The sequence below is a fragment of the Frieseomelitta varia genome, unplaced genomic scaffold (genome assembly GCF_011392965.1).
Source record: "Frieseomelitta varia isolate USP_RPSP 00005682 unplaced genomic scaffold, Fvar_1.2 scaffold_338, whole genome shotgun sequence".
NCBI classification, from domain to species: Eukaryota; Metazoa; Arthropoda; class Insecta; order Hymenoptera; family Apidae; genus Frieseomelitta; species Frieseomelitta varia.
Window position 1 is genome coordinate 489017 of NW_025110077.1, and position 15546 is coordinate 504562.

At 32.4% G+C, this 15546-nt stretch overlaps 2 protein-coding genes across 5 annotated transcripts in view; both read left to right on the forward strand.

Annotated features, from left to right (window-relative positions):
• LOC122530308 (ATP-binding cassette sub-family G member 4-like) overlaps nt 1–10522 on the forward strand; it is an 11724-nt gene extending 1202 nt beyond the window's left edge. The window contains exons 2-12 of the mRNA XM_043657142.1: nt 1940–2109; nt 3768–3991; nt 4420–4537; nt 4748–4937; nt 5032–5239; nt 5322–5498; nt 5574–5935; nt 6017–6185; nt 6252–6352; nt 6432–6587; nt 6678–10522. Of these exons, the coding sequence (XP_043513077.1) occupies nt 1940–2109; nt 3768–3991; nt 4420–4537; nt 4748–4937; nt 5032–5239; nt 5322–5498; nt 5574–5935; nt 6017–6185; nt 6252–6352; nt 6432–6587; nt 6678–7022 (2220 nt within the window). The 3' untranslated portion in view covers nt 7023–10522. The remainder of the gene's footprint in view (nt 1–1939; nt 2110–3767; nt 3992–4419; nt 4538–4747; nt 4938–5031; nt 5240–5321; nt 5499–5573; nt 5936–6016; nt 6186–6251; nt 6353–6431; nt 6588–6677) is intronic.
• A 380-nt stretch (nt 10523–10902) lies between these two features.
• LOC122530311 (40S ribosomal protein S28-like) lies at nt 10903–11606 on the forward strand. 4 transcript variants are annotated; one of them, XR_006306968.1, is made up of 2 exons: nt 10903–11264; nt 11350–11606. XR_006306968.1 is itself a non-coding variant. In XM_043657146.1 (2 exons), the coding sequence occupies exon 1, from the start codon at nt 11016–11018 to the stop codon at nt 11211–11213; it is 198 nt and encodes a 65-aa protein (XP_043513081.1). In that variant the 5' UTR covers nt 10903–11015; the 3' UTR covers nt 11214–11260; nt 11350–11606. The 4 variants fall into 4 exon arrangements, 1 of the variants encoding a protein (XP_043513081.1); XR_006306967.1 differs by having other exon boundaries at nt 11398–11606; XR_006306966.1 differs by having other exon boundaries at nt 11407–11606.
• The last annotated feature ends 3940 nt before the right edge of the window (nt 11607–15546 follow it).

Genomic DNA, 15546 nt, shown 5'->3' on the forward strand with positions numbered 1-15546 from the left:
TTTTTTTTTTTTTTTTTTTTTTTTTTTTTTTTTTTTTTTTTTTTTTTTTTTACATATTACACTCGTTTGTTTTCATAGTCTCTTTTAATGTTTCTTCTACAATTGTCACCAAAACGCGAATTTAATATATTAAAAGCAGCACTTGCAATGTTTATAATCATATATATATAGTTAATACACCTATGACAGGCGTATGATGGTACATATTGTTAAATGAACTTCAATTTTGAACGTACACTCGTATGTAAATTATTATCGTCGTATCATAAAATATAGATAGTCTGCCACTGTAAGTAAGCGAGTTAACAAAGAAAAATAATGACATTCGTTCCAATCTTGGCAGTCTATGGCAGACTATACTTTCAATGCAGAAGGTTGAATTCTTGATGTTGTTCGTTTCAACTTTACTCGTTCTAAAAGCAGCTATATATCTATAGATTTGCTGGAGCACGTGGAGGTGAAATTGTTCGCGAAAGTTTCAGCAGAATGAAAATTTGATTGGATAATACGCGCTGAATCAATGTTACAGCAAGAACACTCGATCGTAATGATTCCATACATTCGTATGTATCCATCAAGACATTTATTTGAATTGCTACATGCTCGCTATTCTGCTAAGTTCGCTTAAAATCCCGTCGAGAGTAACGCAATGGTCGAAAGATGTAATGGGCATTGACCCTGCACGATCGCGACTGATTCGTAAGGATTTAATCGTAGTGCGTCTGCGAGTTTGTTGGCCGAATGACAAAAACAACGTATGATCCTTGACCATCTAAACAAGTATTTGTAACGATTGTGACACGATCGATCGTTACCAGTGATAGTGTCTTCTTCTACATGTATTGATACAGGTTGTTCATTTGTTTCAAAAGAATCGAAATCGACGTTGACGAATTAAAAATTTATCGACTGGTGTCTTATCGATTGATTGATCAGCGATTAAAATTTAACCACCTGTAGCACTCATATTTTTCACGTTTCACGAATCTGAGCATTCATATTTTTCGTGATACACGTATATTCTAAACTAGTATTCTCAAGTATTTTCGAATTTCTTGGAATTTTTAGCACGTGGTTACATTAAAAAAAAAAAAAACGCGGTCATTGAACGTGTCTAATACATATCTAATTATCAGCACTTTTTATCAATCTAAACAACAAGAGGGGATTTGATAATTTGATTATCACTAATCAATAAAATGTTGTGCTATAATATTGTCCGATAATTAGAAGTGTTTTGTCATATCTCTCAAAAGTAACACGTGTGTTACAAAAGTAGCAATGTATAACACATTCTTTCTATCATTATCGAGTGTAGAAGAAAAGTGAATGTTTCCTCCGGTGAAAAGCAAGAAATTCCAATTAAACGAACTTGAAAAGAGACAGCTGCCTGAATTGGATGCTTCTTCCTTTGTCTATCGATTAGAGCAAGATTTACTCATCTCTCAATAACGTGACAAATAAAGCTAGAACTTATCGTTTGGTTGGCGATGGTGAGATCTAAAAAGAAAGGAAACGCTGCTCCACAATCGAAAAGGAAAGAGCTCTCTGCATTCAAACTCGTTTCAACGGTTCCAAAGTCCTTGCTTCAGATGCGTGTGATTCATAGATATTATCCCGAGAAAAAAGCGTCGCATATTCTAAAATTTTTATCCTTTTTACGTTCGTTTGGCAATAAGAATCATTTATTTATAATTTATACAGGTTACAAATATACACGATGTTAAACAATTTAAGATATAAATATTAATATAAAGAAATGATCTGATCTTTAAGAAAGAAATCATACGATTATCTGTTTATTTACATTGCAATTGCTTACCGGATATTGATACCAAAAACAATTTTCTTTCAATGATATCGAGAAGATAAATTTTAATCGACAAGACTCTTACAAAGAGGAGAAATTTCATTGGTTACTGTATTTTATTGTTTGTAGCATCAGCAGATGATGGCAGATTTAAAGAATCTCGCTTTGGCCGGTGGAGGAGGATCTAGATACAGTGGGGATGAACAAGTACAGTTCATTCCAGGTGGAAGTCATCAGGTGACCATTAAATCTCCTCCACCTTCGTTGCATTTAGAAAATCTCAACAATGCTGTTCTCAGGTATAATACATAATTGTTAATCAATAATACTCGAAGAAAATTTTTTGAAATGATTTGAATACCGAGCGACTTTGATTTTAATATATGTAACAAGGAGTTCATATGTCGGAAGAGATAAAGCAAGACTCACTTTAAACTCTATCGATTTTTGTAGTTTTGTACAAACTTCTCTTAAAAATAAAAACTGAATGGACTTTAGCGATTGAATTTTTTGTTAACTTTGGGTCGATATTTTCTTCATAATTAAACGTAAATAAGACAAAATAATATATTCGGTGTCTAGTATTTGCATACTAAATTGCATGCAAAGTTTTTTACAAAAAAAGATTGAATAACATAATGATAAAGATAGCTTTTTTCACTGGACAACTTCTTGATATATCACGTTTCAAAAATATCTTTCTAAGCAGTTTATAATACTGATTATCATATTATATTTTCTGCTCACGAATTATCTAAATATCGCATCATTTTACTAGACTTGAGAAGACCAGTCGTCTGCACTTTTATTAAAAATTCAATGATACAAAGCATACTTACGTATAAACATTTATATATACATACATATATCTGATCCCTTTTAGATATTCTTGTATTCTAATTATATGCAATGCTTCTAGTTTTATTTTCGATCAATTATGTACCTGAATAACTATTTTTAAATATCTAAAATACCGAATAATAGGAAAAGAGCAATCGCAAAGTTTAGGAAATTTTTATGTTTCTAGTATCGCGACTCTTATCTCTTACTTTTCCATTCATATACCAAGTATTGTGTTAGATGTATGTATCATACTGACAATGCATAAGAAAAACCGCGGTCATCGAGTGAACATCGAACACGCGAACTAATATATCCCAAATACGACTAAAACGGATCTCAAGGTCTGCCCATTGATCGCGTTAAGACTTTCACAAAGATTCCCTCTATTGAATACAATTTGCCCCTTTCAAAAGTAAAATTGTTCGATGCTTTTAAACTAAGGTTAGATATTTATTGTTAGATCATATAGGAAAAGTATTGGAGCGTTTAATTTTTTCAGGTGGTCCCTTGCAAAAATATACATTACATTCGAATTTAACGATGCAAAGTAAATGTCAGAAAAAAAAAAAAAAAGAAAGAAAAATGAGCAAAATCCGATTCTCGGCAATTATATTTAATATAAATACTATATTCATGATCACGCGAGATCGCTTGTTTGGCAAAATTTAATTGATTATCCCTTCGATAACTGTGCATACGATCGTGATATCGATTGTACCCTATTTTTGCTGAAACCGTAAAAACTACAACTAAGTGACAGATTAAATTACAAACACGAAGAACATTGTATGCTTGGCTCGCATAACTTCTAAAATTCATTTTACACCAATGCAGGCCATGCTCACAGACACAGGATAAAAGACCTACTTATACTTTAACATTATCTAATATTCAAAACGCGAAGAAGAATATAAGAGAAAAGAAAGTACAGATCCAACAATTCTTAAGCCACAACTAGAATTTTGATAGTTTGACTCCGATACTTGCTTTCGTGAGATATTTCAACTGAACAATTACTTGCAGCATTTGAAGTGTTTGGAATATTTGGAATGTTCAAAGTGAAAGTAAAAGCATCCTTTACAAAAACCATAATGTTTTCTTGTTTGTATTCCAGTGGTTCGCAAAACAATCTTCACTGCAATTGCAATGGCAGTACGTCCAATGGTACCGCAGTTGCAATGTGTAGCAGTAGTATGTTCGCGAGGAAGGTACCAAACCATAGTCCAGGACAAGATGGCAAAAGGCCGGCAGTAACATTAACGCATTTACCGAAGAGGCCACCGGTTGACATTGAGTTCAAGAACCTAGCGTACAGCGTGTCCGAAGGCAGGAAGAGAGGTTGGTCTTCGAAAGAACGACACGTTTTGCGAAAACTTAACTAACAAGAACAATATCTATATTTGTACATGAAAACACATTCGGTAGGCATTTTATTCAACAATATGTTCAACAACGACCTAGCTGAAATAATCGATAGAGATGTATAGGTTGTTTCATTTCCTGTTTCGGTCCAGATGCACCACAGAGGTGCAACTGTACTCGCTTATAAAGAGGTCACAGTCAGCGAATCTGGACTCGTAAAATCCGCACTTTAATGAAACTCCTGTACATTAGCTTCTCCAATATTGTGAATTTGGCAAGATCGGACTTCATGCGAAGCATTAAATAAACTGCAAAACAAATGGGGAAAAAATAGGAAAACACGAGAAACTAAAGAAGCGAGGAAAGGAGACAAGTCTTATGATATCTTATGTTTTATATTGCAGGTTACAAAACAATTTTAAAATGCGTAAACGGCAAATTCCGATCAGGAGAATTGACCGCTATCATGGGCCCTTCAGGTGCTGGGAAAAGTACATTGATGAATGTCTTGGCAGGTTACAAGTAAGTTATGTTTTTAAATAAGTTAAATAATAATTGTTTAATTACAATTATAATAATATTAACATTTTAATTATGATAATATTTATAAAATTGTATGTTCATCAATAATTATAAAAATATTATAATTATTGATAAACATACTTATAATTTAATTAATAATTTAAATTTTTAAATAAAAATGAAAATATTACAGTACTTTATACTTTTTAGAACATCTCACCTGAGCGGTTCCGTTTTGATAAACGGGAAGGACAGGAATCTGAGAAGATTTCGAAAGATGTCCTGTTACATAATGCAAGATGATCGTCTTTTACCTCATTTAACAGTCTATGAAGCAATGACAGTTTCGGCCAATTTGAAATTGGGAAAAGACATCAGCACAAGGGAAAAGAGAGAAGTGGTACGTGAAAAAAAAGCAAAACTTTCGAAACAAATGAAACGCAGATGCAGCAGAAGCATTTGAAATAATAATTTGAATAAAATACTTGACGCAGATCGAAGAAATCATCGAAACCCTCGGCCTAAGCGACGCGAGCAATACACAAACTCATTGTCTCAGCGGAGGACAGAGAAAGAGGCTATCGATCGCTTTAGAGCTTGTTAACAATCCTCCGGTGATGTTTTTCGATGAACCAACTTCTGGCTTGGACAGTTCGACTTGTTATCAATGTTTAAGTTTGCTCAAATCATTAAGTAGGGGAGGTAATTGTGACAAATGTCTCCGATAAAATATTTAATAATGCTCAGTATTCGATAAATGTGTCTTATTTCTGCGACGTTTTAGGAAGAACAATTATATGTACGATACATCAACCAAGCGCTCGATTGTTCGAGATGTTCGATAATTTGTACCTTTTGGCCGAGGGCCAATGTATATATCAAGGAAACGTTGGAGGTCTGGTGCCCTTTTTATCATCAATGGGCTTGGAATGCCCTAGCTATCATAATCCAGCGGATTACGGTAAGTGTAATTGTTAAATTAAAGTCCTAAATTTCAAATTTCATTGAAAGAGAAAGAAAAAACAATTTCGTTTAGTTATGGAAGTGGCATGTGGAGAACATGGAGAATGTGTGCATAAATTAGTCATGGCAGTAAATAATGGTAAATGTGCTAATTACCAGCACCATCAAGCTACGATAAATGCAGTGCAAACTGTATCGAATGATATCGCGAAAGAATCGCCTCAACAAGAAACGAAGTCTGAATCTGCTTTAATACCAAACGGTGTGGCAAAACAACCGAATGGTGGGACGGTAATCAACATACCAATTTCTTGTACGACATCTTTATTGGACAGTGCGGAAAGTATAGAACAGAAAGTTGGCTTTCCAACGAATAGTTGTACACAATTTTGGATCCTTCTTAAAAGAATATTCTTGTCGCAAATAAGAGATATGGTTAGTATATTTGAACATAATCTTATTCAATAATAACATTTCATTATATCTATAACATCATATTTTATTATTTTATCATAGACATTAACGAGAGTAAGGCTGATTTCCCATATAATCGTTGGGTTCCTTATCGGTGCAATTTATTACGATATCGGTAATGAAGCCTCGCAAGTAATGAGCAATGCTGGCTGCGTTTTCTTTACGGTGATGTTTCTCATGTTCACCGCTATGATGCCTACGATTCTTACGTGTAAGTGAACCACAATAAATAATTAAAGCTTGCTCTCCTATATGTACTAACAACATTTTGATATAGTTCCGACAGAAATGGCTGTATTCGTGAGAGAACATTTAAATTACTGGTATTCTGTAAAATCTTATTATCTTGCGAGAACTTTAGCCGACGTACCCTTTCAAGTAAGTATAAAGCTTCTAATATAAGCACGTTTCCAATGAATACTTATTTCAATTAACACGTTCGTGTATTTTATTGCAGATAGTATATTCTATAGCATACGTCATTATTGTATATTTCATGACGTCGCAACCATTGGAAACAAATAGATTCATGATGTATTTAACTATATGTATATTAACAGCGCTAGTTTCCCAATCCATCGGTTTAGTAATAGGATCAGCGATGAGTGTGGAGGTACTGTTTCATTTGCATGAAACTTGTTTTACGTTATTTGTTGTCATTTTCCGAGCCTTAATAAAACAGCAAATTTTGTTTTTCTTTCAGAGCGGAGTATTTATTGGCCCTGTAGCGTCAGTGCCAATTGTTCTGTTCTCCGGTTTCTTCGTCAATTTTGATGCCATTCCAAAGTATCTGAAGTTTCTTTCGTACGTGAGTTACGTCAGATACAGTTTCGAAGGCGCCATGATTTCAGTATATGGTTATGATCGTGCTAAGCTCAAGTGTTCCGACGCGTACTGCCACTTCAAGAGCCCGACGAAGTTCCTCGAAGAAATGTCGATGCAAAACGCCGTCTTCTGGTTAGATGCCGTTGCGTTGGCAGGTTTTTTGCTTACCTTGAGGGTGATCGCCTACTTTGTACTGAGACTGAAGTTACGATCTCTTCGTTAAAACACACAGTGGCCGAATATAATCAATAATCGTCTTACGAATATTAGTTTCACCTCAATCTCACTGAAACATTTGATCAACGAGTCTTCTCCAGAAATCCACCATTACGATTCTAAATTTCAATGTTTTTTTCGCTGAAAATTGAAATTCTCAGACATTTCTGCATCAGAATTACAAACCCGCGTGAAAAAGGCGCAATGGAATATTCTCATTTTCCTTTGCCATCAGCTGTTAACACTCTACTTTCCACTTGCCCGAGCTCATCGTCTCATTTATACTCTCGTATTGTGAATAACAAACTCGCCTTTAGAACGCTCTATTGTAGAGAGTGCACAGTGCTTCGTTACTTCGAATTTTTTCAAAAATATCGAGGATTACGAAGGAGCCTGCATTCTCGATAACGCGTTCTCGATATCAATTGCAATTAATGTAATTTCCGCCATGTAAATATAGATTGTAAAAATTGGGGAAAACATTCAACATTTATATTTCACGCAGACACGAAAGATATGTATGTTGAATGTTATTCTGTATGATATCAAACGAGATGACTTTAGTAGATACAAACGAATGATAACACATAGAGGCCGACAGTTTAAGCATTTTTAATAAACTAGTGTGCGCAAGAATTACATTGGAATTGTAAATCATCGATAATAATCCAAAAAGAGAGACCATCGTTGGTACTACGCATTCTCAATCGAAGTGCAAACATTTATAGCCAATTATTACAAACTCGCCAGGAGCCTTAGGCTCATTCAAGACTCATGGTCCCTCCAACAAGCGCCACGTGTGCACTGCGCGACAACATAGACTTTTTTTGATAGATAAGCAATAGAATTTATAAATCACAAAAATTAGGACGAATCCTTTATTGTTCTCATGTTTACATCGATCGCTACATTCACTTACGATTAGTCTATGCGAGAGGTATCTTGAAGATATACTAGCGATCATAAACGATAATTGTTTAACACTATCGGACAAAAAAAAATTTTAGCCGAAAACTCAAGTACCAAAAATTACATATGTATGTCCGATATTTACGTATATCGGTGAGATACTTAAATACATATTTGTACTAAATGATTTCTTACAAGATCGCGAGCAATTCTTAACCATATTGTCATTCCATATATAGATAATTCAATAATTATAACATTTAAGCGATCAAGAAAAATGATGAAACATTATATTGTAAAAAGCTCACACCTGACCAATCACTAGCTGCCTGTGCGTTTGCTTCTAAGTCTGGAGTGCTGAACATTGTTACATTTACTACGTTGTTTAATTAGGAAGGTAAAAAGGGTATATTATTTAAAAAAAAAAAAAAGAAAAAGCGAAAGAAAGAAAAGAAAAAAGTTAGAAAAACGAAGAAAGCAAATTAGGCATGGGAGTGTAACAAATTTAACAAGATTATTCTGGTTTTGGAAACTTTTACAGGAATTTTTTTTACGGCCTATGCATTGTTCTTATCATTAGGTTCGTTTATCCGATAACTGAGAAAATAAAAAACGGAAAGAAAAAAGATTCATAGACTTCTCCTTTGACTCCTTTGACTTGAATTAGATATCATGTAGCGTTTCGTAATATGTAATGATATAATACGTATTCGTAATATGTAAACACACGTTATTTTGAGGACAGAATAATCTTAGTCTTTTATAGTTATTTGATATTGTTACACTTAAGTTTAAGTTTTCCAATTTTGGACAGAAATCATGTAGATTAAAATATTATCATATAAATATTTTTATATTTCAATATCAGATATAAATCTAACTTATTGTTAGTACTTTTCGTTTAAAGAAAATTATTATCTACTTTATCTTGATGGTAGAGGTGAATTATATTCAACTTGTATTCCAATATATATTCAGTATCTTTAATGTAATTGCAACGTAATTTTGACAGTACTTATTACAGGCATTCTAAATGCTTACAGTTTCTCAGAAAATCATACCTTTACTCTTAATCAACTTATTTTAAATATAACAAAATATTAATTTGTTTCTTCTTATTCGAGTTTAAGAATTAGTTCGATCACAAATTGTGTGAAATTGTTATCAAACGATGATGTTATACCAGTAAATAATTTATGCTTTGCATATAACTGATACATCGTATAAAAAAATAATTTATGAATCATGGAATGAGAGTAGAGAAAGCAATAGGCCAAAAATTTCCATATTTTTAGATTCGCTGTCATTTATATTTTTACTTATTATTATATATAAAAAAATTAACCAAATATATGTAATCAAGAAACAACGACGCACTACAGTATACATAACATACGTGCGAATATTTTATCCTTGTTTCATTTTTACCATTGTAAAGTAAACTTTTACCGTAAACAAATGTTTAAAATCGACATTAACATAAATTACTTTTATTTCATTCTGAATGTGTTCTAGTAATGATAACTTGGAATGTCTGTGATTCAGTATCGGCAAATAATTGTTTAACGTTCAAAAATAAAGCTTTATGAAATGTACATATAAAATAGTATAACATAAGGACGTGAGGTAATAGGAAACTGAAATTGAATCGGTACAATCAGAATGTAACAGTTTGTTCCCATTTTGAAAATGAATGAAATATCTGTTTAAATCTTGGTTCGTATCTATAACATAACGAAAGTGAGATGTACAAAATTTGAAATAAAGTAACTGTTCAAGTGCTGTATAGTCAACTCTATATGTATTCTTAATAATTTTGTTTATAAAAATAATACATAGAAATATATTTACTTATATTGAGCCAAGGTTTAAACATATGTAACATTGGTATGGTCAATCGAAACAATAGATTTCACATTCACATACATTGCATTCTTAGTTTATTGTTTTTTTTAATTTCTTACTAATCTTTAATTATTCTTTCTACGCATAATGCTGCATAATTCATAATTAAATGAATTATTAACAAATGAATAATCGGTAAAATGTCAGATTTAATCATACATGAATCCGCGGATATTGTGTTCAAGGCTCGCGAGAACTGAGACTGTAATAACGAACAAGCAAATTTTTAATTGCACGTGACCATCTTGCGAGCAGAATAAATTTGAATAGCATAATATTATGTCTGCATATACATATAGGTACGCGGCATAGAAAAATTCCGATTAAGACGTTATCGCTTTCAGGACACATACTTCACATGTACAATGTACAATGAACGTATATTGTCCGACCATGTATCGCATACAATTCATGACACTTTTTTCAAATATTGTAATTTTATATAACCAAAAAGGTATACGTGTGTAAGGCTGTGCGTTTGTGTGTGTAAACATCGAAAACAAATAAAGATGAGTATGTAAAAAGGAGAAAAAGCTTTAACAAATTATATGTACACGCGGGAAGAAGGATATCAATACAAATCTTTGCGAAACAAAGTTTCCAATCTACTATTCCATGTTCTAAGCAAGGAATGACATGTTTATACTAAAGCACAAATGAATAAAAACATCTGTATGATATGTAAAAACACAACGATGTTGACTTTTATTCGAAATTTGATTGTATTCGACATTGATAACTGATTTAGCTAGCGTGCTTGAAACATAGAATTCGAAATTGTAACTGAAAGATTTCGTCGAAAGCACGTGGTGTATAAGGCGACCAATCTAATGCAAGTTATTTTAAGCTTTTAGCAATGCTGCCAAAGTAAAACCTCTTAAATTTTCCATTTCTTACAATATAAGATTAAAATGTTGTAAAATAAAATTAATTATTTTGATACGGCATGTCAAAATCTATAACATTATCTTTTTTTAAGACTATAAGATTTATTCTATTGTTTCTTTTTTTACTATGCAACAAGCATTTCAAATATTCTTCAACATGTATATTTTTTAATTCTATTTCTAGAAATTGTGTAATTAAGTTGGTAGGACGGTGAGTGTAGTTTATGGAATTCATTGCAAAAGTATCGCAATTGTGCAATAAAGCATTGGAATTTCAAAAAACTTGTCAACTATAAAGCATGGAGAAACCTATAGTTCGTGCAAGGGTAGTAAAGGTCCTCGGTAGAACGGGTTCCCAAGGACAATGTACACAAGTTAAAGTGGAGTTTTTGAACGAACAAAATAGGCAGTTAATCCGAAACGTGAAGGGTCCCGTACGAGAAGGAGACATTCTAACGCTTTTAGAATCTGAAAGAGAAGCTAGACGGCTTCGTTAATGTATTTGACGATTGAAGTTCCTTCTCGAAAATTAAACAAAAGACCTTCAGGTATTCATATACATACTCCCCTCTCCTTAATGTTCTTGATATATTTAACAGGAATCTTAAGCAACGTTTGGAAATTTTATTTAAATTATTAAAGTCATATCGCAAAAAGTAAACTGTAATAAACTAAATATTCATTTTTCAGGTATTCTGAACAGAAGCTTATTGATATATTTGTCATAAAACTGTATCTATAAAACTATATACCATCGAGTATTTTTTTCTATATTTCAACACAAAACTATTCATGCATATTCATGCATTATTCATTCATTTATGAAAACGATATGTAAGTATTATTACTGTATGAGTGTAACCGAAACATTAAAAAAATTAAAAAAATAAGCTGTGTTTATTATTACATTTTACAGTCATTAATATAATTTATATTTTTACCTATAATGTACTGTACTCTTATTTTATCCTGTATAGAAATATATAAAAAAAGAAAACAAATTATATACCAAGAAATATTTCTGAGAACAACAACTTTTTTGTATCTTCTTTTTTTTCTAGTAACGGTAATATTTACTTAAAGTATTTATAGACGTATTTCAACCAATGAAAAGAAGAAATTTTCTCTAAAGGCGGGAAGAATTATTTCGTCAACTTGATATAGATTATAGATGTGATTATGTGACGAATAAAATAAAAATATATTTTAATATTAATTATATTTAATTCTTATTAAAGTTTAATTATATTTAATTCTTATTAAAGTGATTACTCGACGTAAATTGTAATAAACGTAGAAACCTGAACTTCCGGTGGCAGCACTATCAGTGCACGTAGTCAACTGTTTGGATTTGCAATTTCAGTTTAGCTTGAACTGTCGCGGAAGAAGGTTGTTTGGATCTTGTTCAATTTCTTACGTCCCTTCGGGACTGAGTTGATAATTGTATAAATTCGTTATTTCCAAAATTTCTTATTTCTTTTTATTTAATTTTAATTCATAGTGTTATGTTCAAGCTAGGCTCCGTGCAATTGTTCGGTTGAATATGTTAGTATACACCTTAGCTAGCTCGCGTTTTCGCGTTTCCGCGTTGTGCAGTTTGGTTTCATTGTGTCTCTCGGACGATCGTAAGTCCCCTTTGTGTATTTTCCTTCCATCTATCGTACGTCTGTAAGGTGAAAAATTATATACTTCATGAAAGTAATGCGAAACGGAAGTGGCCGCCATTTTCTCTGTTTTTTGACGTAGTCAAATCAGGTCTTTTGCAGTTATTTCTGTAGCATTACAATCACGAATATATAATTTGTGCTGCGTTGGATAATAATCGAATTCTCTGAAATTCGAGGATTACCATAACGTGCACCACTGTTACATGACCCGTTTTACACGGTGATTTGGCAGACGTATCCTGTCGTTCCTCGACAGCCTGCTTTAATACGATTCTTAGGAATCGGGCTCGAGGAGATCACACGTGCAAAATCGGTAATCCATTAGGGATCTTTGCGATTGTAGATGAGTATAAGTAGAGAAACGCAGAATCTTTGCAACGCAAAGAAGCGTAGTTTCTTGGCTGTGTCTCGTCTGCAAAAATCGCGTGTAAATAGGATAACAATGTAATTAATGTTGTTACTCTATTTACAATTGTACCTTATCCCTTGTCCTTGTGACGACGAATTGGACGAGATGGGCAATGTAACCAAATTAGCACTGCTCCTATAATGTGGAGTTTTGATGTAGTTTCGCCTCGTTTACCGTCCACATGGTCTGCTTCTTTCATTAAGAAGTGCGCCATCGAATAACATGTTAATTGTACAATTGCACATGGGGACTAATTTTAGTTTCTTAGCTAGGGAAAGTAGGGATTAGCTCCGACTTTTTAGATTTAGATAGGGTTTAGAATAAGTTAGTTCAAAAAGAGATAGAGGAAGACTAGCGCCTCTAACTCTTTTCCGGGCAGGTCATTTTTTGTGCATCTATTTCAATTGAAGTAGATGATTAATATACTGCGATGATGTCTTCCGCAGTTGTAGAATTTTGCAAAGGAGGGTGGACGGGCCGTTGGGATAGGGCGAGTCACCATTTGCAGCAACCTCCTCGTGGTGTGACTTGGGAAATTTGTGTTACTATGTTGGCGATGCAAATTTGCTAATGGCTGTAATATTTTTTGAATTTTTTGCGATGATGTAAAATAAAATGTTATTAAAAATAATCATTTATGCTGTTTAAGTCTTTTTTCCTTTTAGCCTTGAATTGTTAATTATCTGTTCCAATTTTGTGATATATAAAATATTCATGTAATTGTTGTAATTGGAAGAAATAATTGGAATTTCTGTTGAAATAATAATATTAAATTTTAGTGTCACTGAATGAATTCGCATTTTATATTAAATTGTTGAATTTCTTAAACAAAATGTAATAATTATAGATATTTATAATATACATATATCAAAGAATAAATGTAAAATAAATAAGTGTTTCAGATGTAAAGTATAATCACTTAATGTAACAAGTTCTGGAAAAGAAAAATTTATATATCCTGTCCTTTCTTTGGGTTGATATATAATACAAATTGGATTTTAGAATAGAAATACTGCCTAAATATTTAGATTAGATCATTATTACAATACACAATTAAGACAAACCATTTATCAAATATACATACCAGAATGTAACATACATATTGGTATGTAGTAGGTATATTGGTACATTGAATTTTCCTGTTTTCTATAACTTAACAAATGAAGATATACGTATCTATGTAGGAAAGAAAAAACAAGAAAATACGAAATTTAATATTTTTAGAAAACTAACTTTGTAACATTATATATTGGATTACAAATGCTCGCATAGCAAAATTTCTGATATATTTCCTGTTTTAAATAAAAAGTGACATATTTATATAAAATACAAATTAATAGCAGGAGCATGTAATATAATCATGTCCATACGTAAGACAGTTGACAACCAACACCAATAGATACGCCGTTACGCATGTACAACTATGTATAAACAGAATACAATGTAAAATGGTATCGATAATTTTTTGTGAATATCTCAAAAAGTATGTCCATAAATTATATGTAAAAAATAGTTATTTAGAATGATACCTTTGATAATATGTTAAAAGATAATTGAAATTATTTTATATTGATATATTAAAAATTATATTGATATATTAAAAACTAACTAAATAGAAATGTAAAAAAAAAAACATCAAATTATATTTGAAAATTCTGTAAAAATTTCTCAGAATAGAAATTATTTATATTTTCATCCTTTTTGTTTTGTTTTCTGTTTTTTTTTGTTTTAATTTAACAAAATCCTATCCAACTTACTATCTGTAAATGTCGCGTTCGTCAACCAATGAAACGAAATTTTCTCTAATGGCGGGAACAATTATTTCGTCATTTCAACTAGATGTAGATTATAAATATGATTATGTAACGAATAAAATAAAAATATATTTTAATATTAATTATATTTAATTCTTATTAAAGTTTAATTATATTTAATTCTTATTAAAGTGATTACTCGACGTAAATTGTAATAAACGTAGAAACCTGAACTTCCGGTGGCAGCACTATCAGTGCACGTAGTCAACTGTTTGGATTTGCAATTTCAGTTTAGCTTGAACTGCCGCGGAAGAAGGTTGTTTGGATCTTGTTCAATTTCTTACGTCCCTTCGGGACTGAGTTGATAATTGTATAAATTCGTTATTTCCAAAATTTCTTATTTCTTTTTATTTAATTTTAATTCATAGTGTTATGTTCAAGCTAGGCTCCGTGCAATTGTTCGGTTGAATATGTTAGTATACACCTTAGCTAGCTCGCGTTTTCGCGTTTCCGCGTTGTGCAGTTTGGTTTCATTGTGTCTCTCGGACGATCGTAAGTCCCCTTTGTGTATTTTCCTTCCATCTATCGTACGTCTGTAAGGTGAAAAATTATATACTTCATGAAAGTAATGCGAAACGGAAGTGGCCGCCATTTTCTCTGTTTTTTGACGTAGTCAAATCAGGTCTTTTGCAGTTATTTCTGTAGCATTACAATCACGAATATATAATTTGTGCTGCGTTGGATAATAATCGAATTCTCTGAAATTCGAGGATTACCATAACGTGCACCACTGTTACATGACCCGTTTTACACGGTGATTTGGCAGACGTATCCTGTCGTTCCTCGACAGCCTGCTTTAATACGATTCTTAGGAATCGGGCTCGAGGAGATCACACGTGCAAAATCGGTAATCCATTAGGGATCTTTGCGATTGTAGATGAGTATAAGTAGAGAAACGCAGAATCTTTGCAACGCAAAGAAGCGTAGTTTCTTGGCTGTG

What these genes read in the sequence shown, in the direction of transcription:
- LOC122530311 (XM_043657146.1), top strand. Translation starts at nt 11,016, where the DNA reads ATGGAGAAACCTATAGTTCGTGCAAGGGTAGTAAAGGTCCTCGGTAGA.